Source organism: Equus caballus, chromosome 2 (genome assembly GCF_041296265.1).
Source record: "Equus caballus isolate H_3958 breed thoroughbred chromosome 2, TB-T2T, whole genome shotgun sequence".
Lineage (NCBI taxonomy): Eukaryota > Metazoa > Chordata > Mammalia > Perissodactyla > Equidae > Equus > Equus caballus.
In genome coordinates, this window is record NC_091685.1 from 17,368,468 (window position 1) to 17,391,230 (window position 22,763).

The following is a 22,763-nucleotide window of genomic DNA, read 5'->3' on the forward strand; positions in this document are numbered from 1 at the left end:
AAGCATTTGCTATTATTATCTTTATTACTGCTGAGAGCCACAGCAGGAGGGGGAGGCTGAGACCCAGAGAGGGCGGTGACTGCGGAAAGCTGCCCAGCAGGCAGGCGTACCCTGCTCCCCGAATGTACACTGAGTGCCCCTCACACCCACCACGGCCCGGCACGCCTGGTCCCACCCTCTTGCACCACAGACTCCTTGCACACTCGGGCTTCCATGCCTGATGGCATGGATAGATGGACCAAAGCTGGAGCCTCAGAGAGGTTGAGTCACCTGCCTGGAGTCGCAAAGCCTTTAGAAAGCAGAGGCGGGAGCCGAATCCCAGCCTGCTGACTCTTGGTCCAGTGCTCCTTTAACTGAGGGGTGAGGCCTGATTCTGGCTGACCCTACTCCCCCAGCACACTCTTGGCAAGAGCCCTGGGCTGGTCCTCACTGCCCTCCAGGGCGAGCAGGCCCTGAGGCCCAGGAGGAACAGCCGGAGGAGACTGTCAGCTCCTCTGCCCCTCTAACCTTCCATCTCCACCCAGACTCCACCCACTTCTGGCCCCAGAGCTCAGGAGGGAGGAGACAGGCTGCTGCCCAGACTCAGGCATTTCACGCACCACCGGTAAAATTTTCAAAAACACTTTGAGGACTGCATGAGGTTGTCAACTTTTTATTTTGCCAAGTAAGAACATTTTTAAAAAATTCCCAGCCCCATCATTTCATAAAAGAAAGGACATAATCTCAGGCTAAAAGACAGTCCTTTAAATGGAATAAATTTAGCTTTATGAAAAAGTCACCATGTTGTCCTTATTTCCCTCCGTTTTGCCTCAGGCCACTGAAAACCCCGAGTCTGCTGACGTGTCTGGGAACCATCTGGAGCTTGTGCTTGGGAGTCATACACACATGGGTTCGAATCCTGGCTCCCCCACAGACAAGCTATGTTGTTTGGTGCACGTAATCTCCCCTCTCTGAGCCTCAGTTTCCTATCTGCAAAATGGGAACAATACTAGTGCCTGCCACACGGCGGTGCTGGAGAACTGAATGGCCCAGCGTTTGCAAAGCACTAGCTCCTGGGAAGAGATCCGTCAAGCCCTGGGGCCCAGACAGTGGCACCTCCTTGTCCTACCACTGCCTATGGCTCCCCATGTCCACAGGTAAAGCCCGCCTCCGTAGCCGGACAGTCAAGGCCCCACCCTCAGGGCCCTGCGCCACCAGGCTCTGCAGGTCCTGGGACAGCGGGCAGAGGACGAGAGCCCACCTCAAAGCCTTCACTTTCGCTGTTTCTTCTACCTAGAGCACACTCGGGACAGAAATCACGAGTGCTTCCAGCTCAGTGCCTGCACAGAGGACCTCGGGGACCTTTCTCGGCTTCTCTCTAACCTGTAAAACCCTCCTCATCCTTATAATCCGGCCTCAGTGCCACCTTCATTCCCTGGCTCAGCAAACTTGCACTATCTCCCAACCATGCACAGTGCTCAACCCCCACCATCCAGAAGAGCACAGACACAGAGGGGTGGGTGAGCAGAGCTCTGGCGGGTCCAGAGGGCCCCCAGTTGATCCTGGGGTGGGGTGGGCAGGGAGTGATTCCAAGAAGAGGTGGTGTTCAAACTGGGATTTGAAGGATGAATAGGAGTTTGCTAGATGATGGGGTGGGTGGGAGAGGGGAGAGAGTTTGAGGCAGAAGGAAAAGCACCTGGAGCATTAAAGAGCACATTTGGGGACAAGTTGTTTCTTAGGCGAGGAGCAAAGGATGCTTGGGGGAGGAGGTTCCTGACTTGGGAGTGGGGATGGGGGAGTCACTGTTGCCGGGAGGAGGGTCGGTCTGGAGAGTGATGCTGAGTTTGGGGTGCCCACGGGGTGCAGAGGTGAGGGCTCCACAAGCAGCTACACAGGAAGCTCCAGGACAAAACTGCAGAGGGCGAGGCTGTCGTCACAGAGGTGACCCCTGACATTGCAGGAGTGCACGAGACCCCTGCTCATGGAAACTGTGTTCAGAGAGGAGGACCCAGGACAGAGCCCTGCGGAGCCCCAACCTTCAGGGGGCAGAAAGAGGAGGCAGAGCTGCTGACAGAACCGAGAGGGAAGAGCCAGACAGGCAGGTGGAGGAGAGTGGAGGGCAGGGCTCGTTCAAGAAGGGAGGGCCCAAAGGCTCAGACCCTCCGGAGGCAGCATCCCAGCATCCCAGGGAGCCACATCCTGGGTCCCAAGCCTCTCTCCACAGCTGATTAGCTATGCTGGCCTTGGACCTCAATTCCTCTAGCTGTAAAACAGGGCTAATTTATTTTTTAACAAAAAGGAGGCTAAAGGGCAGGGGGGAGCGGGCTGACACCCTCACACGGCCTTCACCACACCTCCAGGTGGAGCCTCCCTCCCTCTGCTGGGCCACGGGTCACACTCTCCTCCCCTATGCTCTGTCTCTCCCAGACAGCCACCAGTCCCCAGAGGTCAGAAAATTAGATGGGTGGCTGAAATCAGGGCTGCTCCCTCCTCTCGGAGCACAGAACTGGGAGGCAGCGTTCCTCCAGCGCTACTCCCACCTAGTGAGGAGGGGTGGCGGGGAAGGCCACATGTGCCATGTCCTTGGGCAACAGGTCCTTCTCCGGGCCTCCGTCTCCCCATCTGTGAAATGAAGCTGTGATCTGCTTGAGCTCTGAGGCCCGTCTGGCTCTGATGCTCTGCAGCAGGACGAATGGCAGAAAGGGTGATGGCAGGGAGGCCTATTCTGGACCTGCTGGTCCTGCCCCAGGGGAGGAGGTCCCACCAGGGTCTGGGTCCCCATGGTCCCCAAGACCGGTCCCTCCAGAAAAGGGTGGCAGCCGGGCCAAGAAGGGCAGGAGCAGAGCCGCCGGGATTGTGCTGACAAAGCTGTTCCTTCTCCCCTCATTCTCTCCCCACTCTCTCCCCTCCCCGGGGAAAGCCGAGCCCAGCAAAAAATAAAGCCAAAGACGGTGACCTGGAGGGGCGTGAGCTCCCAGGCGGGAGCGGCAGAGAAGGAAGGCGGAAGAGAGGGTCTCTGACCACTGTCCCTCAAAAGCCGAAGGGTACCTGATGAGGTCCTTCACCATCGCCCCAGAGCTGGGCTCCAAGGAAACATGCTCTATCTCCTCCCCTCCTTCATACTGTGACGGAGGGGTGCCACTTGCTTGATAGAGACAACTAGGAGAGTAAATCTTGTCCAGCCCAGCTAGACATGAGTTCCCAAGCTTTGGAAAGAGAACTCCAGGGAATCTCACTCTGCCTCCTGGTTATTGGGCAGTCAGTCCTTCCTGCTGTCTGACTTCCATCCCTCCTGCTTCAGTGGGTCCATTTATCTCCAGCAAGCTGTCCCCCTGTCCCACCTTCCTGACTTAGATGTCCGAGGAGTCCAGGAGAAAGTGCCCTCCAGATTTCCCTGCAGAGACGGCAGACGGCCCCTAGGCCGGAGTCCCCACTCCGTGCTCTGTTCACCCCCAATCTCAGAGAGGGAAGAATCGCTGAGCTCCCTGCTCTCTTTGCCTCCCTCAGGCGCTGCCCATGGATTCCCAGCCCAATTAGTCTGATGCCTGGGGCTGCCCCTCCCAATCCTCACCCCACCAGGTGCCAACCCCCAGGCCAGGCAGATCCTGTCCCAGGGACAGAGGTGCCCAGAAAGCCTGGAGCCCTTGGGGGGGCTTTCTGGAGCCCCAGAGGTCTGACCAGCACCCTCTCCCCAGCCCGTCAGAGCCCCAGCAGGGGGCAGGCAGTCTCCTGGGTGCCCTTCTAGGTGCTGCCCAGTCTGAGGGGCCCAGGGAGAACTCCCCACCCCCCACCCTACAAAACTCGAGGGCTGAGACAACTGCGCCTCCCATTCATCCACTCTGTGCCAGGCAGCCCTGAGCCGTCCACTTCCTGTTTAGCCCCATTTCACAGAAGGGAATAGTGAGGCTCAGGGGTTGGGTGGAGTGGGGGTGGGCGCCTTCCCAGTAAGAGTTGAGACCTCTAAATCTCCTTTGGGATTCCCCATCCCCATTCCCCAGGATGCTGTGCTCAGGCGAGAGTCCGGGATTGCCCTCCTCTCCCAGGGGTCCCTGGTCACCCGCCCCGAGCATCATGGCTCCACCTCCACCTCCCTGGGGCCGGGCTAGCCGCAGGGTTTGCCAATGAGGCCCACACCTCGGCTGGACACTGCCACTCTCACACACCCTCCTCCCCGTACACACATAGACACGCTCACACCTACGCCCAGACCTCTCTGCAAGGCCCGCGGGGAGGAGGCGGGGGGTGGGGGGTGCGGCTGGTCCAGGCAGGCTCTGCATGCGCATCTGTCTCCCTCCACCTCCCAGGCCTGGGGCAGAGACCACGCTCTTTAACCATACTTGTCAGGTGAAGGAAGGAACAAATCCGTGAGGGCCTAGGGACCCAGGCTGGAGTCCAGGTGCACCATTCACCAGCTGCGTGACCTTGGGCAAGTGGGTGCCGTCCCCTCACCAGCCTTGCTTTTCCTCAAGTGTGATTGAGGGTAACACCGTGCCTGTCTGACTGAACAGCTGGGAGGGTTCAAGGAGAGAAGGCAAGGAAGAGGCTGAGCGCGGGCGGGCCAGCAGCGGGCGAGGCACAGCCCAGATGCTCTTTGGAAGTCCACCAGACGCGTCCTCAGGCTCCTCATGCAGAGCCGCTCACCCGTAATCCAGGCGATCACAGCTCCTACCCTCTCCTGGCACACCCGACACATTCACCATGCACAGCCAAGGACACCCGCCAAAGCTCTCCCCAGGGAGGAGAATGAGGCTAATAACGACATCTAACAGTAACAGTGATGATGACAGTGGCTAACATTTGTGCCCAGCACAGCATCAGAGACCTTCACTCATTTAGCCCTGACAATCCTGGAGGCAGGGATTATTATTCCCATTTTTCAGACGAGAAAACTGAAGCTCAGAGAGGTTAAGTAACTTGCCCAAGGACACAGAGCTGCTAAGGGCAGAACCAGAAATGAACGCACATCTGTCAGACTTGGATCCTGTGCTCTCAGCCCCCTGTGGGGCAGCCTCTGGAGAAACACAAAGTCCCCCCTCTTCCCTGACTCCAGTCCCACAACTCCCACACTGGGGGCGTTCATGAGAGCTGCCCCCAGGCAGACACTCAGAATTCCCTGCTGGGCCCCCTAGCGTACAAGAGGGTCAGGTGGGCCCTGGCCAAAGAGCCACGTGGGTGCAGGGGAGGAAGGGGTGGGAAACCTGGGCCCTCTGCTCCGAGTCTGGAGAGGTCCCCTGCAGCCTCCTTTGGGGGCAGGGTCCAGTGTGCAGAGCCCTCCTCTCTCCCTGCTCCCCAGGCAGTTGCAGGCCCCTTGAGTGGCTCAGAGAACCTTAAATTAATCACCCACTCAAAGGGCCGCCATCTGCCCAAGAATAATCACCTCTCGAAAGACTAAGAGCTCCGACATTCTGAGAGTATAGGCTCCTGCAGCAATAGGGACTGAAGGCAGACGCCCAGCAGGGCTGCCTCCACGGCAGGAACCAGGGTACTCTGGAGTAGGGGGAGGGGTAGCAGAGAAGGAGAGATCTGAGCTGCTCCAGAGACCCCAAAGGAGAACTCTGGAAGGAGAGAGCAAAGGGGCGTAAGGGGCAGGGGGCGGGGACAGAAGGCTGGCAGGATGGTCTATCCACTCTCGCCCCCTTCTTACAAAGACCAAACCAAAGGACAGGGACCAAAAAGCAGCAGCACGACAAATTTGGGTCACACTTCGCGACCTTCCCCATCACAAGGGCCAGTTCTTGGACACCAGTCTCCTCTACGGGCTGGGGCAAGGAGAAGCGTTATCCAAGCCCTGGGAGGCAGAAGGCCTGGGTTCCTGGCACATTCTACCACTGACTTTCCAGACGTGACCCTAGATGAGTATCTGCCCCTTTCTGTACCTCGGTGTGCCCAGCAGGACACCACAGGATGGACAGGAGGATCTCAGAGGGCCCTTCACAAGCAGCAAAGGCCAGCAACGTTCTACGAAGCCAGCCACATCGCTCCCAGGTGGCTCTGAGGCTGCCCGCCAAGGCGGATGCACAAATACACACGGGGGCAGCCTGCAGTGTGGACGAGTGAAGGTAAAAACTCCAGGAACGGGGCCACCTCTGTTCTGTCCTAGGGGTCTGGGCTGGGGCCGCAGGCCCAGGTGTGTGTCTGTGACGTCAGTGAAAGGGTGGCAGGAGTTGTGCATGAGATTTCTTTTCGTGGGATGTCCGCTGCATGTCCCTTTGTGACGTCCCCAGGCACGCATGTCCAAGCTGCAGCAAGTGTGTGCATGAGACAGACAGACGGGCGTGTAGTAGGGATATGTGTTTTGTGCAAAGCCTTGTGCAACACACGTTTGATTGCACTGGGTGAGGCTGGGCAGTTTCCGTTCAATTCCACAAAATCCTGCCACTGCCCACCCCCTGCTGCCTGGGTCTGGGTGCTGGGGACAGAGAGACCCATGACGCAGGGGTGCTGCTCCTGAGCAGCCTGGGGCCGGGCTGCATGCTGAAGCTGAGGTTCAGGAGAAACACAGCTCCGAGCCAGACCACAATTCTGGGCTGGGGCTCCTCCATGCTAACTGGGTGATCTCTCCTGAGCCTCAGTTTCCCCATTTGCCAAACGAGGAGGATAACAGCCCACTCCTCACCGGGCTGTTGATGGACACAAGGAGCGTGGTTTACAGAGAGTGCTGAGCAGGGAGTCCAGCATCGAGCTGATGCTCCACGCGTGATCAGAAGTTTCAGTTCAAACTCCAGGAGCCACAGCAGGGGGCCGCGGGGAGCAGGGGGAGGTCCCGGACAGGGAGTTGGGAGCCTTCTAGTCTGTTCCCACATCTGCCACTCATTTACCGTGTGACTTGGGTCTCCAGAGTCTCAGTTTTCTCATAAGCAAAATGGGGCCATCAAAATGTGAGGACCCACCTCCGGGGACGCCTGAGGGCTCTGGGTGTACTTTGCTGGGGTTATTTCCAACCAAGGCGACATTCTTTCTCAGACGGTCCGGGTGGGAGCTGGGGGGCTCCAGGGTTAGGAGTCTGAGGGCCCCAGAAGCTGCTGCCACCTCCTCCCCTCCGCATTCCCACAGCTCTGACCCCAGGGACAAGGCTGCCGGGGGATGTTTACAGAGCGTAAACCTTCACATAGAGAAAGTCTGCTGGGCAGCCGGGGGCTGGGAGCCGCGAGAGTGTCACAGTGGTGCAGGGAAGATGGGGGACATGGGGCTTTGCTCTGGACCAGGCCCTTCCGGGATTCTGACTTCCAAAGGGAGGCTGGGGTGGCTTGTAAGAGGGTGCAGGGAGAGGTGAGTATTCCCCCCAGAGGCTCAAGAAGCGGGATGGGCAGTAACGTGCTGTTTCTCAAAACTCAGAGAGCAGGACCTGTGACGGGTTGAGGGCTTACATCAGGGACTGGGGCGCAGGGAGGGGGCTGGGGCTTGGTGACAGGACCAAGGGCCTAAGGAGGAGGGAGAGCTCCCTCCCAGCAGTCCCTCATTCTGGATCTCACTACGGAGAAGACAGAAGTCAGCGGTTCCCATGTCCCAGAGGCCGCAGCTGCCGGCAGGAGACGGGGACCAGGGTTTGTCCTCCGGGCAATCTCCCACACCTTGGTGCCAGAAAAGGTGCGGGTTCTGCATGGGGCCCAGAGGGACCTGGCTGGCAGGTGCGAGGGAGGTGTCCCATGGGTGAACGGACTCAGCTCACCCCAATTCCCTCCTTCCTGAGCCCTTCTCTTCCAGGCTGTTTGGCTGGGGCCCCTCCTACCAGGTCCAGAGTCTCTGGAAAGGGGGTCCTAGCTAACTGTGCACATGGGACTCCCCTCACTCAGGCTGCCTCTGAGGGTCATTTGGGAGGGGGAAAGGATTTGGCTAAAAGTGCAGCGGCAGGACCAAAAGTCCGATAGCAGGAAGCACTTCCCGGCTTACGCAGGACCCCGCAGTGACTGAGTGAAAAACCTCACATCTGGAGCTCTAAGGGAGGTCCACGAGGTTGAGATTTCTCCCCACTTTCACGGCCTAGAGCTAAAGGTCAGAGAGGCCCAGCGATCAACCCAAGATCACACAGCACACCCGAAGTGGCCCGCTCTGACCTCTAAGGTGGATGGCAATTCCCTGAAATCCCTAAACATCTGGAGGTTTTCGTGCTGCATTTCCTTCCCCAGAGCTCCCGAGAGATGCCCTGCCCCGGCTCCTGGGGACAAGTGGTCAGAACAAGCTTGCCCCTGGCCAGGGCATTCCTGGCATGCAGAAAGGACAGGATGTGGGGCAAAGGTACCAGCAGATTTAGCTCCTGGAGAAGAAGGGAGGCCTTCCAGAGGAGGCGAAGACAGCGGCTGGCCAAAGGACACGAGGCGGGCCCTTCACCTCCAGTGACCCTTGCAGGGGCTGAGAGGCCAGACCTGGGGACTGAGGACCGCCACCTCACAGCCCTCTTGGCTTCCCCAGGCCTAGCCTTGTCTTGGAAAAGTCATCTCCCAAGAAGAGGCCATGGAAGATGCAGCGACTCTACGCGGAGCATCTCACTCCTGCGCACCCCGGGCTGCGGTGTGGGCAAGGCCACCGCAACGCAGCCACTCTGAATCGGCAGTCCCCTGCCCCTCACCCCAACTTCACCGTCCCTGTACCCCAGCACAGACACTGCATCGCTCCAACAGCCCTCTCTGCTGCGAAAAATATTCACCCCAGGCCTGCCCAGTGGGCACTGGGGGGTTGGGCTCCTCCTAACCGTCGACCATTGACCCCGACCCTAAGCCTGACCTCATGTCCAGAGCACTCTCAACTCTCTGCCCGCCCCCCAGCCGAGCCAGAGTCTCTGCACAAAGTCGAGGCTGCACCCCCAGGAGCTTAATGGCCGAGAAAGTTCTCTTCCTCTGCGCTCCCTATGGCCAGGGGGCTCCTGTGCCCTCATTTTCCTCCCCTTCACCTCTGAAATTCTGTGGGCCCACTTAGGACGGGGCAGAGGCAGGCAAGCGGGCACCAGAGGGTCAGGCAGGAAGACAGACCAAAAGACAGGCAGAAACAAACAAGCAGAAGCAGCATGAGACAGTCAGGCAGACAGGCAGAGGGACAGGTGGACAGACAGGCACAGAGATGACTGGACAGGCCGACAGAGGGATGGAACAGAGACGCAGAAGGACTGTCAGACATTCAGGCTGAGAGAGGACGAGACAGGACGACTCACACACAGGCGGAAACTCAGTCGGGCAGAGGGATAGCGAGACAGGCAGAAGGACTGCCGGACAGTCAGGTGGACAGGCAAGGGGACCACCCAGGAGACCCCAAGACCAGAGGGCCCTCTCTGGAGGCGGCAAGAAGAGATTAACAGTGGCACATTTTCCAGGGACCGGCAGTCTCTCTCGGGCATTTCCGAACATCCCAGCGCCAGGCCCAGCCCTTCGGCTGATAGTGGGCCTCTCATGTTCCCGCCTGGGCCGGGCCGTCCCCAAGACTGAGCTCTGAGCTGCCAAAATTCACTCTTTGCATCCAAGAGGGGTCAGTGTTTTTGAAAGTAGTAGGAGGCTGCCCACGGAGAGGAGGGGGCCCCCCAGCAGCCTCAGTGTTTCCAAACCTACTCCTCTCCTCTTTCTTTTTCCCTCCGGGTGTCCAGAGCCAGGCTGGGTGCAGCGGCCAGCCAGCTGGGAAGGCCAACCGGCCCACCCAGCAGGACAGGCAGGGCAGACACTGCCTGCTAGGAAGTCGAGGGTGGAGGGGGACACCGGAGTGAAGACTCAGATAAGCTGGACAGCATGTACGTGTCAGGGCCCAGGTGGCTCCCTGGGACCCCCAAACACCTGCACTGGGCTGGGGTGCAGGCGGGCCCTGGAGAGGTGCATCTCCAAGGGGAGGCCAGGTGGGAGCCCACGGTAGCTACAGAGCTGGGGCGAAGGGGACAGACAGCGTTTGGGGGCCAAAGGGTCCTCTTTGTTTGTGGGACACAGGGAGACAGAGGTGAGAAAGAGGAAAGGGGAGCCCCACTTAGCGGCTCCAGATTACAGAGAGGATGGGGACAAGAAGCTGGATGTGAAGGGTACCTGGGACCGAGGAGCAGGGGTTGGAGACCAGACAGATATAAGGGTCTGAGGTGGGGAGGTGGGAAGCGAGGTCAAGCAGGCGTCAGGATTTGGAGATGGGGTTAGGGTTAGGCTGGGGGATCAGAAATCCGGCTCAGGCCTGGGAGGAGAGAGCCGAGGGTCGGCGTGGGAATGGGGGGCGGGAGGCGGAGCCGGGGCGGGGCGCCGTCCCCGGGGAGCCCAGGCTCGGGCCGGGGCCGCGCGGGGCGGGAGCGCGGGGGCGCGGCCCGGGACGCGGGGTCGCCAACTCACATGAAGACGTGGTAGACGAAGGCCCAGCCGCGGGGTCGCTCCAGCACGTTGTAGACCCAGTTCTGCAGGCGGCGGTAGCGCTTGTACGCGGCCGACGAGCGCTGGCCGCAGGCGGAGCCCGAGCCCGAGCCCGGCCCCGGGAGGGGCGCGCCCGGCGGCAGGGGGCTGCCCAGGAGGCCCAGGCGGCGCGGGGAGCCGCCCCCGCCCGCCTCGCCCCGCTCGCTCTGCACGGCCGTGAGCGCCACCAGCTCGGCGCGGGGGGCGTCCCCGGGCGGGGGGGCCAGGCCGAGGCGGCGCGGGGGGGCCTCGGCCATGGGCGGCGCCGGGCGGGGGGGCCGGGGCCCGGCTTCGCTCCGGGGCGGGGGCGCTCAGCGGCGCATGGCTCGGACCCGGGGCCGGCGGGGCGGCCCGGGGCGGGCGCGGGCGGCGGGGGCTAGGGGCCGGGCCGGGGCCGCGCCGGGGCCGGGGGCGGACGCTCGGAGCCTGGGGGCCGCCGGAGCCCGCGCTGACCGACCGCTTCCCCGGCGACTGGGGCGGCTCTTTCCGACTCCAACTCTCTTATTACGCGCTCCATGCCGCTCGCCTTTCCACCTGCCGCCGGCGCGCTGCTCACATGTCACCCTCCCCCGCCCCGCCCCGCCCCTCCCCCGGCCGCCCCCGCCCGCCCCGCGGCCGCCTTCCCAAATCGGGAGGGAGCTAGCGAGGGAGCGCGGCCGGGAGAGAGGGAGGGAGGGGCGCGCGGGGCAGGCGGCGGGCAGGGCGCCCCGGCGACGCGGGCCGCCGAGCGGGTGCCGGGACCGGAGGGCAGCGCGCGGGGCGGGAGACTGGCCGGTGCAAGGGGCGTGCACGGCTGCCTGGGGCCGGGCTGGGGCTGGGACGCCTCGTGTGTGGTTGTGGAAAGTGGGGCGTGGAGTGTGGAGTTGTGGCCACGGTCGTGGATGGGACTCGGCGCCCTGTGGAGTTGAGGTGCGCGTGGATGCGGAAGTGTCTGCGCGTGTGTGCAGAGGAGGTGGCTGGGGGTCTGCGAGGGGGTGGCATCGAGTCCTTGGAGGTGTGGGTCGTGGGTACGGTGTGGATGGGGGTGAAGGTGTGTGTGCAGAGTCGGGGCCCCGCTGGAGGGCGGCGGTGTAAGCGATGAGGGGTGCCCCGTCGAGTTGCGCCCTTTGCACGTTGCGCGGGGTGTGTAAAGTGTGCCGGTGCTGTGTGCGTCTGAGCGAGCAGCTCCTACCAGAAGGGCCTGGTGCCCAAGCGCTGCGAGCTGTGTCAGAGTGTGTGGAGCACAGGGGGGCCTCAGGTGTGTCCGGTTTTCCCCCCACCCACCCCCACCTCTGAGCTTCCCTTCTTCATGAGGCCCCCAGTGAGGCCAGCCTGCCTCAAAGAGGAGCCTCCTCTGATCCAGGGGCCTGCTCCCTGCCCACCCAGTCTGAAGGGCCCCTTTACCTCGCTCCCAGGTCAGGGGACCGGGTTCACAGTATTGGGAGGTGAGCTCTTAGCCAGCCTCTGGGCTAGACATCCCCTTGCCCAGAGGCCACAGAATCCCACGCAAAAAAGGAGGAGACTTTCTCCAATGGCACTGGCTCTCCAGCTGGGAAGTTCTTGGTGCCTGACCTCCCTCAAGCTGTAGGTGTAGGGGGCGGCCCCTTCGTTTCCTTAAGCCCTGTCGCCCTGCGCGCAACGGTAATGTGGGTTTCACCATCCTCCTTCCCTCTTCTCCTGCCCAAAGCTTTGGCCACACCAGCTGCTCCCTCCGCAAGCCCTGCCCCAGGGTGAGGCGCTTCTGCAGCAAACTCTTCCCGGTTCCTCCGGGAGGATCTCGGGGGACAGAGTTGAGCGGGAGGGGCTAGGGAGGGGGCGGGAAGGCGAGCTCGATTCTCAGCTGTCAGCAAAGGCAGCATTGATCTGCTGAGCGCCAGTGGGGGAGGGAGGGAGGCAGCGCTGCGGGAGGGCAGGGAGTGGTTTGCAGGAATGGGGGGGGGGGGGTGTCCCCAAGTGGGCTTGGCAGCCGGCCTACGCTCCTACCCCGATAGTGACTGTTTTGCCTCTGCAAAGCAGCGGGGCCTTCTGGGGTCTGACCTGAATCGCTCCCCCTGCTCCGGGCTCTGGGTGCTCCGGGACAGAGCCTGGTGCCCCTGGGCAGGTGATGCCCGGTCCTCACCAGCAGCTGGGAAAGGTCTCTGGACCCCAGAGCCCAGCTATGGATGCAGCGCTGGGGCTAGGTTAGCCCATCCTCTCCCTAGAGATGTGGCACTGCCCTCCCAGACTCTGGGGGCCTGCCTGTCTGGGCTTGGTCAATCAGGGGTCCTGGGAGATGAGACTGGGTCTAGGGACTTGCATGGTGGGAAGGACAGCAGTTGTAAGGGATCTGGGGTGTTCCTTGGGTCTTTTCGAGGCTCTTCTGCGGCAGAAATGGCACTTGAACCCACGTCGCCCTTATCAACACCCAGAATATCTGAAATTGGGTCTGTTCTGGGAAATCTCATCCTGAAGCTCAGCATCACCCCTGGACCCCATGCCTCTCTTCCCATTTAGAGGACTGCAACAGTCCCTTCCTCTCCCTGTGAGGAGCCCCCACTGTGGGGGGAGGGTCTCTCATCATCTTTCCCAACTCCAGCTCCAGGTTACCCCTCAACAGCAGCAGCAGGAGGAAAGAGACTGTGGTTGCAGCTAGAGGGATGGAAGTTAGAGCTCAGGAAGGACTTTCCTAGAGCACAGAGGTCTGTTTCTCCCACAGGTGCCTATGTGGTGGAGGGACAGGCCCACTACTTTTTAAAGTGGAGAGACATGGAATGCTTTCTAAGGGGTGAGGGGGAAGATGATTCTAGGAGGCCATAAGCAAAGTTTAGTTGGGGTGAGTGTGTGTGTGTGTGTGTGTGTGTGTGTGTGTGTATGCGTGCGTGTGTGCAAGCTCATAGGGGAGTGGAGGAGGCAGAGGAAAGAGTTTGGTTCAGAGAGGACAGGTGGCCACTCTGCGGGTCACCGGGCACCCTTCCTGCCCCCATCCGGATTCCCAGGACATGACCGGGAGGATGGACTTTCCCCACCATGGCCTTTAGTGACTAAGACACTTTTCTGAGCAAACAGCTGTCTCAGGCTCTCTCAGCCAGCCCCGCTCCTGGAGGAGGGGGGAGTGCTGTGGTTTTCCACCCTCCTCCCTCACTCTCTCCCACCTGTTCCCTTCACCCTACCCTCAGCAGCTTCCTTCCCACCCCCCAGCTCCCACCTCTCTCCCTGGTAACACTGCCAAATCGTCCCCACTCTGCCCAGACTCACTCACTGTCCCACCTGGGCAAGTCCCTTCCCCGCTCTGGGCTTCAGTTTCCCATCTGTACAACTAGAAGGGAGCAGGGCTCCAAGATCTCCTGTACTTCATCACTGTCACCGTCATCCATCAATGGAGCGAGTATTGATTGAGAGCACGGGTGGGGAGGGAGAGAGCTCCCATTTGCCGAGCACCAACGATGTGCCAGGCCCTGCCCCTTCTGGGACTGAGAGCAGCCCTTTGCACATTGAAAAAGCTGAAACTCAGAGAGGTACAGGGACTTACCTAAGGATACACAGCTAGTGGGTGACCCCAGAACTGTCTGTGACTTGTCCTCTCCCTGGGCTGGCACCTACCTACTGTACACTGGGACCTATGATCAGGTGGGGAGCTGAGGGGAACAACAGATGGCCCAATCCTTGTTAAAGGACTCTCTCCTGTAGGGGTAGAGACTCCAGGATCTGAAAGAGTTGAGGTCTGGAAGTGGCTCAGACTAGGGGCTGGTCATTGATTCCCAGTGTGACCACAGGTCAACCAAGGGTGCAGGTTCCTTTCTCGGAGCAGCAAGGGGGTGGTTTAAGTCAGTGGTTTTCAGACTTTATTAGCAATGGAATCCTTTTCCCAGACAGAATCGTAAGGTAACACCCCAACGTGTAAAAGTCATTCAAGCAGAGGGGTTCTGGTGGAATGGAGGTGAGGGGGTCAGGTTCCACCCAGCAGACCTCCTCCTCCTTCCTCTCCACACCCCCAGAAGCGCCCTGGGTTTTCTTACAGCTGTAAGGGCTGGTAGCAGTGAGAGGAGGTAGAAATCTCCACAGGCAATGGCCGAGGGGGCCTCCTTGGGGATGGGGTGGGGAGGACTTTGAGAGGTGCAGAGAAGTGCAACCAATAATGCTTGCAGCTACCATCAGTGCGGCCCATGCTAAATGCTGAGCCTCTGGGCAGGATGCTTTCCCTGCCTTGTCTATCGGCATCCCAGCAGCCCTGTGAGGTAAGACTGTTCCCATCTCATTATACAGACAAGAAGACTAAGGGTCTGTGGAGAGACTTGCCGAGTGTAGCTGTTCAGCCCTGTGCTGTGCTGCATGTGTGTGTGTGCAGGTGGGGCGTCGGGGTGGGGAGGGTGTTATAGAGCATGGGGGAGGAAGAGCAAGCTTGGCAAGGGGGACACAGGAGGCCTGGAATGCTAGGCTGAAGGGTCCAGTTTGACCTGAGAGGAAGCAGGAAGCCTGGCGAGTCCTGAGCCTGGGCATGCTGAAGAGGCTGGGGCTCTGCAGGAGAGAGCTGAGGAGGGGAGGAGTGGGAGGTTGGCAGTGCAGGGCCAAAAAACACTGAACTACAAGTCATGGCTGGGCTTCCTGGCTCTACCTCTGGAGTAGCTGGTGACCTTGGGCAAGTCACTCCACCTCGCCCCACCTTCCCCAGCTCTTGCCAGGACTGAGTGCAATAATGCGTGACAAAGTCATGATCATACAGACATGAACCATGGATTCACTGTTCTTCAGGTGTGGGTTCGGGTGGAAAGGCGAGATGCTGTGAGAATTCTCTAGTCCTACCAGCTCTTCTCAATCTTGGAGGGCTTCCTAGGAGGAGGGGATGGGAGTGGAGAGTGCTCATGGGGTAACAGCATCACATCCATTATTCACCTCTAGGGATCCACGTCCACTGAGAGCAGGAGGAAGTCTGAGAGAAAGACCAAACTTGCTTCCTTTCACAAGGTGACCCAGAGAGGACAAGAGACGTAGGCCACACAGCAGGTGAGAGTTGCTGGAGGGGCTCGGGGAATTTCTCTCCCCCCAGATCTGGGTGTGCCATCGAGCTCTCCCCAGCCCAGACCAGTTGGCCTGCTGGGCCAGTCAGCTCCCAGCCAGAGGAAGTGGGGAAGGAGGAGTGCGCTGAGCTCAGTGAAAGTGAACCCCCATTGATCCTCAGGGTTGGGGGGGGCCCACAAAGAGGAGACACTGAGGGAGAAGAGTGTGGAAGTGAAGGTCAAAGCCATCCCTTCTCATACAGCTCCTCCTTTGCCTTCAGGATTCTTCCTCCTTGACCCCAACTCCTAGGAGACCATGCAGAAGACAACACTATTGTGGTCCTTCTGGGAGGCTCCACGATCTTTGAGAGCCACTGGGACAGTGGAGTCGGTTGGAAAATGAGGAGGAAGGACTTTTCGGAGTTGCCAAGAGTGCAATGGAGGAAAGCTACCCTGCTCCCCACCCCCTGGTGGGAGAAACTTGGATGTAGGCTCAGGGAGGGAGAGGATGTGAGTAAGAGGGACTGCAGATGGAGCAGCGGGGAAGGGGGTTCAGAAAAGGGGTGAGGCTTGGTAAGGGACATAGGGGTTCAGGGAGGAGAATGGGAGCTCAGAAAGGAGGCTAGGGGCTCAGGGACAGGGCTGGGAGGCCCACAGAGTGGGACTTCTAGGTCAAACACTTACTGAAGTCCTTCCTCCTTAAAATATTAGACATACAAGATAAATGCTGGATAATTTTTAAAAAATACATATCCAAACTCAAAAGCAAGAATGAGAAATCTCTAAGGGCCAGAAATGAGAGGGAATTCCAGTGGTGAGCAGGTGAGCAGGAGTTGAAGCTGTACCTCTGAGAAGGGGTTCAGTTTTCCAGAGGGATGGGAAGTGTAGTTCTAAACCCCACCAGTGGCAGGGGCTACAGTAGGCTCCCTGCTTAGAGCTGGGTCTGGAAATGTGCTGTCTGCCATAAGCAGGACTAAGATATCTCTGCCTGCTAGCTACCTGGCCCTGGCTTTGGATAAAAAGCGTACCCATCTGAGTATGACACCTCAAGCCTGTCCACATGGGGTGTGGGTTCAGGATTTGATATCCACACCATGCCAAAATCCCAAGGCAAGACACTAATGTAAGAGCCAGTTTGGGGCTGGTGCACTTCCACATGGCTTGGGCAGATACAACTGAGAAATCATCCCTTAGGGTGGCCTCTTTATCCCAGGGCACAATCAGGAAAATGTGCCAAAAACAACTATCTCAAGGATAAACTTCACAACACATAAGAAGAAGACGTCTTTCTCAAGGGAGAATGCATACTTAAAGACCTAGAGATAATGGAGCAATCTGAAGGAAGTTTAATATAGTAAAAATCTTCAAGAAGGTAAAGGAAGGAACAGCATCTGTAAAACAAGAACAGAAAGATATCAAACAGGAACATGTAGCAAATATGACAAGAGCTATCTAGAAATTTTAGAAATGAAGACTAAAGTCACCGACGTTAAAACAAAATCAGATGTGTTAGTAAATACAGCTGAAGAGAGAATTAGTGAATTAGAAGCTAAGATTGAAGAAATCCTCCTCAGGACAACAAAGAGATTAAACATATGAAAGAAAAGAGACATAGCAGATAGAATGAGAAACTCTAGCACATATATTATTAGCTCCAGAAAAAGATACTGGAAAGAGTGACTAGGCTCTTTCCAGAAATAAGATGTGAATTTCTAGATTTAAAAGGCCCATAGACTGCCTACTAAGATATTTTTAAAAACAAAACAAAACTACATCTAGACACCTTGTAGCCAAAGTGTAGAATATCAAGAATAAAAAGGAAATTCTAAAAGCCACCAGAGAGAAAAGATAGCTTATCTACACAGGTCCAATAATTGAATTGACAGTAAGCATCTCATCAGCAACAACAGATGCCAAAAGACAATGGAATAGTATCTTCAGAGTGCTGAGTGCAAATAATTGTGAACCTAGAATTCCATACATTGCCAAACCATCATTTAAATAAAGGGCAAAATATAGACATTTTGACACATACAAGATCTTAGAAAGCTCTGTCCCATACACCTTCGCTGAAGGAGATGTGCACAGGAGGATAGGGGAGGGGTCAGGAGCTGGAGGGGTGATGGAGCTCAGGGCTGCAGAGAGGCTGGGCTGTTTTGGACCTCTCCTCAGCACCAGCTGGCCAGAGGAGCCCAGCCCAGCCTGGCCCAGCTGGGTGCCAGCCTTGCTGTCCTCCTATGCCCCCTTCCTGGGCCATGGTAGTGGCCCAGCACCTAAGCAGGGAGGTAACACTGCCAGCCCGGCTCAGGGGACCTTGAGGAGGCCACGACCAAGTTGCTCATGTGACCAGACACTTGACCTCCACCCTAGGGTCCTCTCCTCCTGAGAGGTCAGATGCCACCTTACAGAGGCTTATGGATGGCTAGAGTGGTGAGACAAAGGGTAGGTCCCTACCCAGGAGTTGGGGGTGGTTTGTGTTCTCATTCTCTGTAGGCAAAGAATCACAGACAGAGAGGACGAGACCGATGGGGCTAAGCCGGCTGGGACAGGCGGCTTCTTGGAGCATCTGGCTCCACTCAGCCAGTTGGTGCTCTTGGGCAATTTCTCAGCCTTTTTGAGCCTCAGTTTCTCACTTATAAAATGAAGAGAATAATACCCACCTAATGAGGATGTGCAGAAGAAATGAGATAATCCATTTGGGTACGAAGCTTTAGATCTATTTTCCCACACAGAAATTTCTTAAAAGAATAATCTCCACCTATTACCCCTGCCTGGCATATTATCAGGGCTCAAGAGAAAATTAACAAGAAAAATGCAGTGGTGACAGCAAACCAGCAGAGGTGGGATGGTGTGGGTGTGCAGTGTTGGAGGCTGGTCGGCAGGGAAGGGCTCACGTTTGTTCGCTCCCTCCTCGGTTACTGTTATTCTCTTGCTGCCAAGCCCTGTGCTGGGCTCTGGAGGCGCAAAGATGACCCTGAATTGGAGGAGGACTGTCTGTAAGGAAAACAACCAAAACTAGAAAATTCTAACCAAGTGATAAGGGGTTTCTTCAGGTCTGTGTTTGTAGTCTCTCTCCCATTCCCACCTCTCCCTGTGCCCCCAACCCAATGTAAGCTCCATGATAGCACAAACCTCCTCTGACTTGTTTTCAGCTGTCTTCACAATGTTCAAAACAATGTCTGACACACACAAAGTGCCAAAGAAATATTTGCTGAATGACTGTGTATATCAGCACAAATAATAGAGGCTGTAGAAGTTGCTTCGGGAGCATTGAAGAGGTCTTCGATAACTCTGCCTCAGGAGTTAGAAGTTTCTCAGCAAGGGGCATTTAAATGGGGACTTGATGGATGTATAGGAGATCAATAAGTGGAAAAGGAAGTAAAAGGATGTTCCAGGCATTGGAGCCAGTACATTCTGAAAACATGGAGGTGAGTTCAGGGGCCAGTGAGTAATTGTGACAGAAGCATAGAGTGTGGGAGAGAGGAGAGTGGAAAGACACAAAGTTGGTGAGATGGGAAGGGCAGTGAATTAACTTGGGCTGTCAGAAAGTCCTTATTAAAATCTAACCACCTACCCTGATGTAATACTCTGGAAATGGTAGTGTTTCCAGTCCTGTTGCCCTAGGGAGGCCCCTCTCTTTAAAAGTTAAGGGTCTTGTCTGGAAGAGGGTTAAGGATCTAGTACCTATTGAGAAAGGGGACAGTCCTACCCCCATAGCTCCTAGAATTGTCTCAAGTTGGCCAAGGGTAGGACAGGGCACCTCCCAGTCTTGGGTGAGTTCTGCACGCTGCCCCCTTGTGGCTCCGGCAGAACTGAGCAGCAAAGAGGCCGGCGAGGTGGTCTGTTCACAGTAGGGGCCCCCAGTCTCCTACATTAGCCTCCTGGAAAGTTAACCCAACCACCCGCTGTCCACAGACGAGACCCAACTGCTTTATTTATTCCACATCAGCTAGTGGGTTTGGGGAGGCAGAGTAAAGGGAGGCAGGTCACATTTTGTAAAGCCTTGTTCTTACAGCCTCACCCCCCACCCCCTTTGGCCAGCTGAGTGTGCACAGGGAGTCATGAGACCAATGTTTTGGTTTCAGCTCCGCCCCTCTTCATGGAGTGACCTTGGGCAAGTCACTGTGCTTCGCTGGGCCTCCCATGTCTCCATCTGTAACACAGGATCACAATCCCTCTTCCTGTCTCCCCTGCAGGGTCATTGTGAAGATCATTGGGAGGACGGATGCTGCGAGTGCTAGGAAAAGTGTCTACAGAATGCTCCGGATGTAAGGGGATCGTGCTGGGTATTAGATAGGGGCTCTCTTGGGCTGCACCAAAGTGTTTGTTTACACCCTGATGGGCCTTGCTGGCGGGGAAATTTAAAGGGAACGTGCTCAGCAAGGAAGCTGCTTGCCAATCACAACTGATCGAAACATCTCCAAAATAAGAATGGACGTCTATGGGAAAATGAGGACCCATTGACTAGCCTGATACTCCACTACATTTGGGTTTTCAAGGATGAGTCGAAGAGCAGTAAAGTGGGACAGTGCTGTGGCCTTGATAATGGGGGGTTAGCTAGGAAATGAAATACCTGAGCTTCAAACTATTCTCTGAGGCCAGCAGCCCTTGCGTGCACTCGCACTTGCTCTCTCTCCACGTGGGGCTGGGCATGCGGCTAATCAGTGAATAGATACTTGGCTGTCTCACTGAGATGTATTTGGGTCCAGGCAGTGGGAAAGGCCAGATGATCCCCTGCAGAGAAAAGTCCAGAGCTAGAATAAAGATAACGGGATACAGGACAAGGGGCATTCAACTTGGGAGTCAGAAGCCTGTAGGGCTGCCCCAAACTCAGTCACAGGGGCAGACCTACTGACTTCTCATGGTGACAGTCCCACCTGCCTCACCCACCCTGATGATACTGGAGGGGTACCATGTAGTCAAAACCTTAAAACCAGGAAAACCTTTGCTTTTGCAAAAGAATGTTATTTTTCTTCCTTTTATAGTGTGAATCTCTTACCTGGTCCGGTCTCTTTGTTTTGGCGGCCAGGAAGCCCAGGATCAAAGGTGAAACCTAATTCTAACAACTATGTAGGTTTTTATGGCCAGAGTATTTGTGTTCTTGTTTTCTAAGATCCTGATTTCCTACTCAATTATATTCTTCCTTCCTAGACAAGTAATTCTAATTTGTCATATTTTATTTCATTGTGTACTGTTTTCAAGGTAAGCCATCTTAATTGTTCTGGTGGAATAAGGCAACGTACATTTAGGTAAATGGTTGAAAATGGAATAGATGACAAAGATATCCAAGTACTTGCCATGGTTGACAGTGGTGGATATTTGGGGAATTATAAGGGCATCAGGGTCAGAGTTGAAACCATCTAATATTAAAGCCTCTTCCCCATCAACGCCCCCTCTCCCCCCAGTGCCTTAAAACAGTCCCAAAAAGAAGGGAATTGCCCAAGGTTTTATGGCATATTACTGTCAGAGAAGAAATTAACACCTACTTTTCTTGGCACCTAGTTCTCTGCTCTTCCTATGACAATAGGCCTCGTTCTAGCTGAAAGGATGGCATTCTGAAGGTAAGAAAGATGGCTCACCACTGGCCTCTACAGCCAATGAGGAAGTGAAATGCTCTCTTGAGTCTTCCTGCTTCAATTAATAGGAAGCAGGCCCTGGCTGTAGAACCCTTCTGATATGCTGGCTGACAAGGGGCTTGGGCTGCCCTCCATGGCAGATGCCCCTGGCCATGGCCACAGCAGGCATCTCAGAGTGCCAGCCTACGCCAAGGCAGGAGTGGAGGGATTTGCTTGGGTCCTTGTTTGAAAGACAGTGACAGCTTTTCCCATGAGATGCTCTCTGGACTCTCAACCAAGGAGCCACAGCTCAGTCTGGCCCACATGTGGTCGTCCAGGAAGTTAAGGCAAGCAGGCACCTCGGAGCAGCAACTAGATTCTGATGAAGTTCATTTTATTTTTAAAATAAAGCTGGAGACCTCAGTTTGAATCAGATATGCAGTGTAAATTCCCTTAGCTTTGGACATCCCCTCCTCCCTCCTTCAGAGACACCCAACCTGAGGGCAAACAAACCTTTCCAAGCCTTTCCCAAGGAAAGTGGCCCCATAAATGCCCCCTGACACAGAAACCCAGACTCTAAATTATCTAAAATGAGATTTATTGCATTTCATGCAGTTTGAAGTCCATGCAGCAATGGAGACTAGCACAATTTTTAATGCATTTTAAAAATAAAATAAAAAATGGGTGGGTCGGGGGAGGCAAATGCACAAAGTTCTAGTCTCCTTGGGTCCCCGGGAGATAAGGGTTTGGGAATGAAACCATCCACTCTCTGTGGTGAATGAGTTCATCTCTTAAATGCAAGGAATGTTTCCACGGCCTCTGGATTCAGATGTTGCTAGGGCAACAGCAGTGCATGAGGAGAGGACTACTAGTGAAAAAGAAGCTACACGCGGTCACCTAATTTAATCTGAGGGCAGAACCGGGTGGCAAATCCTGGGGGCAGCAGCTGTTCCAAGAGTCAAGAGATAACATACACCCCCGAAGAGATTTGCTTCTATAAAGAAGTGGCGGTAAGAACCAAAAAAAGGAAAACAAAAGAAATATTTCTTCAACCACACTCTTCAAGAAAATGCCATAAATATGTTATTTAATATTTTCATTTCATAGCATTGGACACACAGCTCAACATATTGAAATATTGATTCCTTGGAGAAAAAAAGGAAAAAAAGAAAAGGAAATAAAAAATATTGCATCTTTCTGTTGGAGAATCTCGGCCCCCAGGCGTGGGGCGTAGTGCACCAGTGTCCTAGCCTGCAGGAGGCGCTGAGGTCGGCTGCGTCCTCTGGGGAGGGACTCTGTGCCCATCGCCCGGGGCTGTATGGCAAAAATTGTGTTGGGTGTCCTTGGCCTTGCCAGCTCAGGCCCTCAGTCGCCGGTCACCTGGGGGGTCTGCCCGTCGGAGGGCTGGTTGGCTGACTGGATGAACATGGGTTGGGCGAGGTCCTGGCCGGCAGGCATGGTGACTTGCTGGATCTGGTAGAGCTGCTGCGAGGGGTGGAGAGGAGAGAGTGAGGTCACCCCTGGGAGAGGGGCATGCAGCTCCCTATGGGCCTCGAGTTGGTTGGGGGCCCCAGATACCTCAACCACCACCCACTGCAAGGCGTCAGAGGGAGGAGGGGATGTGGAGCTCTGCTGGGGTTGGGAGCAGCAGACACAGGAGGCACCACCCCGGTGTGAGGGGCTGTGTGTGGTGGGCGGGGAAGAGGTGCAGGGAGTTGCATTTCCTGTGGCTTTCACTTCTCTGGGCTCTGCCTCTCCCGTTAGCTCAGAGCCTCGAGCTTGCTGCACGCTGTTCCTCTGTGACAAACACAAGCAATTCGAACCACTGTACCAGCAGCTTGGAAGTCAGCATTTCCCCAACTCTCAGTAATCCTCACTGGCAGAGGCAGCAGGATTACCCCCTCTCCTCCTGTCCTCAGAACATCTGGCTTAGG

General features: G+C 56.5%; 2 protein-coding genes and 1 long non-coding RNA gene across 47 annotated transcripts in view; 1 reads left to right on the forward strand and 2 right to left on the reverse strand.

The window, feature by feature from the left end:
- KCNQ4 (potassium voltage-gated channel subfamily Q member 4) overlaps positions 1–10,659 on the reverse strand; it is a 52,761-nt gene extending 42,102 nt beyond the window's left edge. For 2 of the 10 annotated variants that reach the window (XR_011436428.1, XM_070260240.1), the window contains exon 1: positions 10,266–10,653. Coding sequence is in view for 8 of the 10 variants with exons in the window: in XM_070260240.1 (XP_070116341.1) it covers positions 10,266–10,579 (314 nt within the window). In the remaining 2 variants the exon portion in view is untranslated. Of the gene's footprint in view, positions 1–10,265 lie in introns of all 10 variants that reach the window. The other 8 variants (XR_011436429.1, XM_070260239.1, XM_070260242.1 and 5 more) reach the window with 8 other exon arrangements.
- LOC111771286 (uncharacterized) lies at positions 9,552–15,784 on the forward strand. 2 transcript variants are annotated; one of them, XR_002805028.2, is made up of 3 exons: positions 9,552–9,691; positions 15,177–15,281; positions 15,556–15,784. It is a non-coding gene; the product is annotated as an uncharacterized lncRNA (long non-coding RNA). The 2 variants fall into 2 exon arrangements; XR_011436436.1 differs by lacking the exon at positions 9,552–9,691 and adding an exon at positions 11,105–11,231.
- A 5,626-nt stretch (positions 15,785–21,410) lies between these two features.
- Positions 21,411–22,763, reverse strand: part of NFYC (nuclear transcription factor Y subunit gamma) — a 63,958-nt gene continuing 62,605 nt past the window's right edge. For 16 of the 35 annotated variants that reach the window (XM_014737316.3, XM_070260301.1, XM_070260313.1 and 13 more), the window contains one exon: positions 21,411–22,314. In XM_014737316.3, the coding sequence (XP_014592802.1) occupies positions 22,195–22,314 (120 nt within the window). In that variant the 3' untranslated portion in view covers positions 21,411–22,194. Of the gene's footprint in view, positions 22,627–22,763 lie in introns of all 35 variants that reach the window. The other 19 variants (XM_005607157.4, XM_070260315.1, XM_070260286.1 and 16 more) reach the window with 2 other exon arrangements.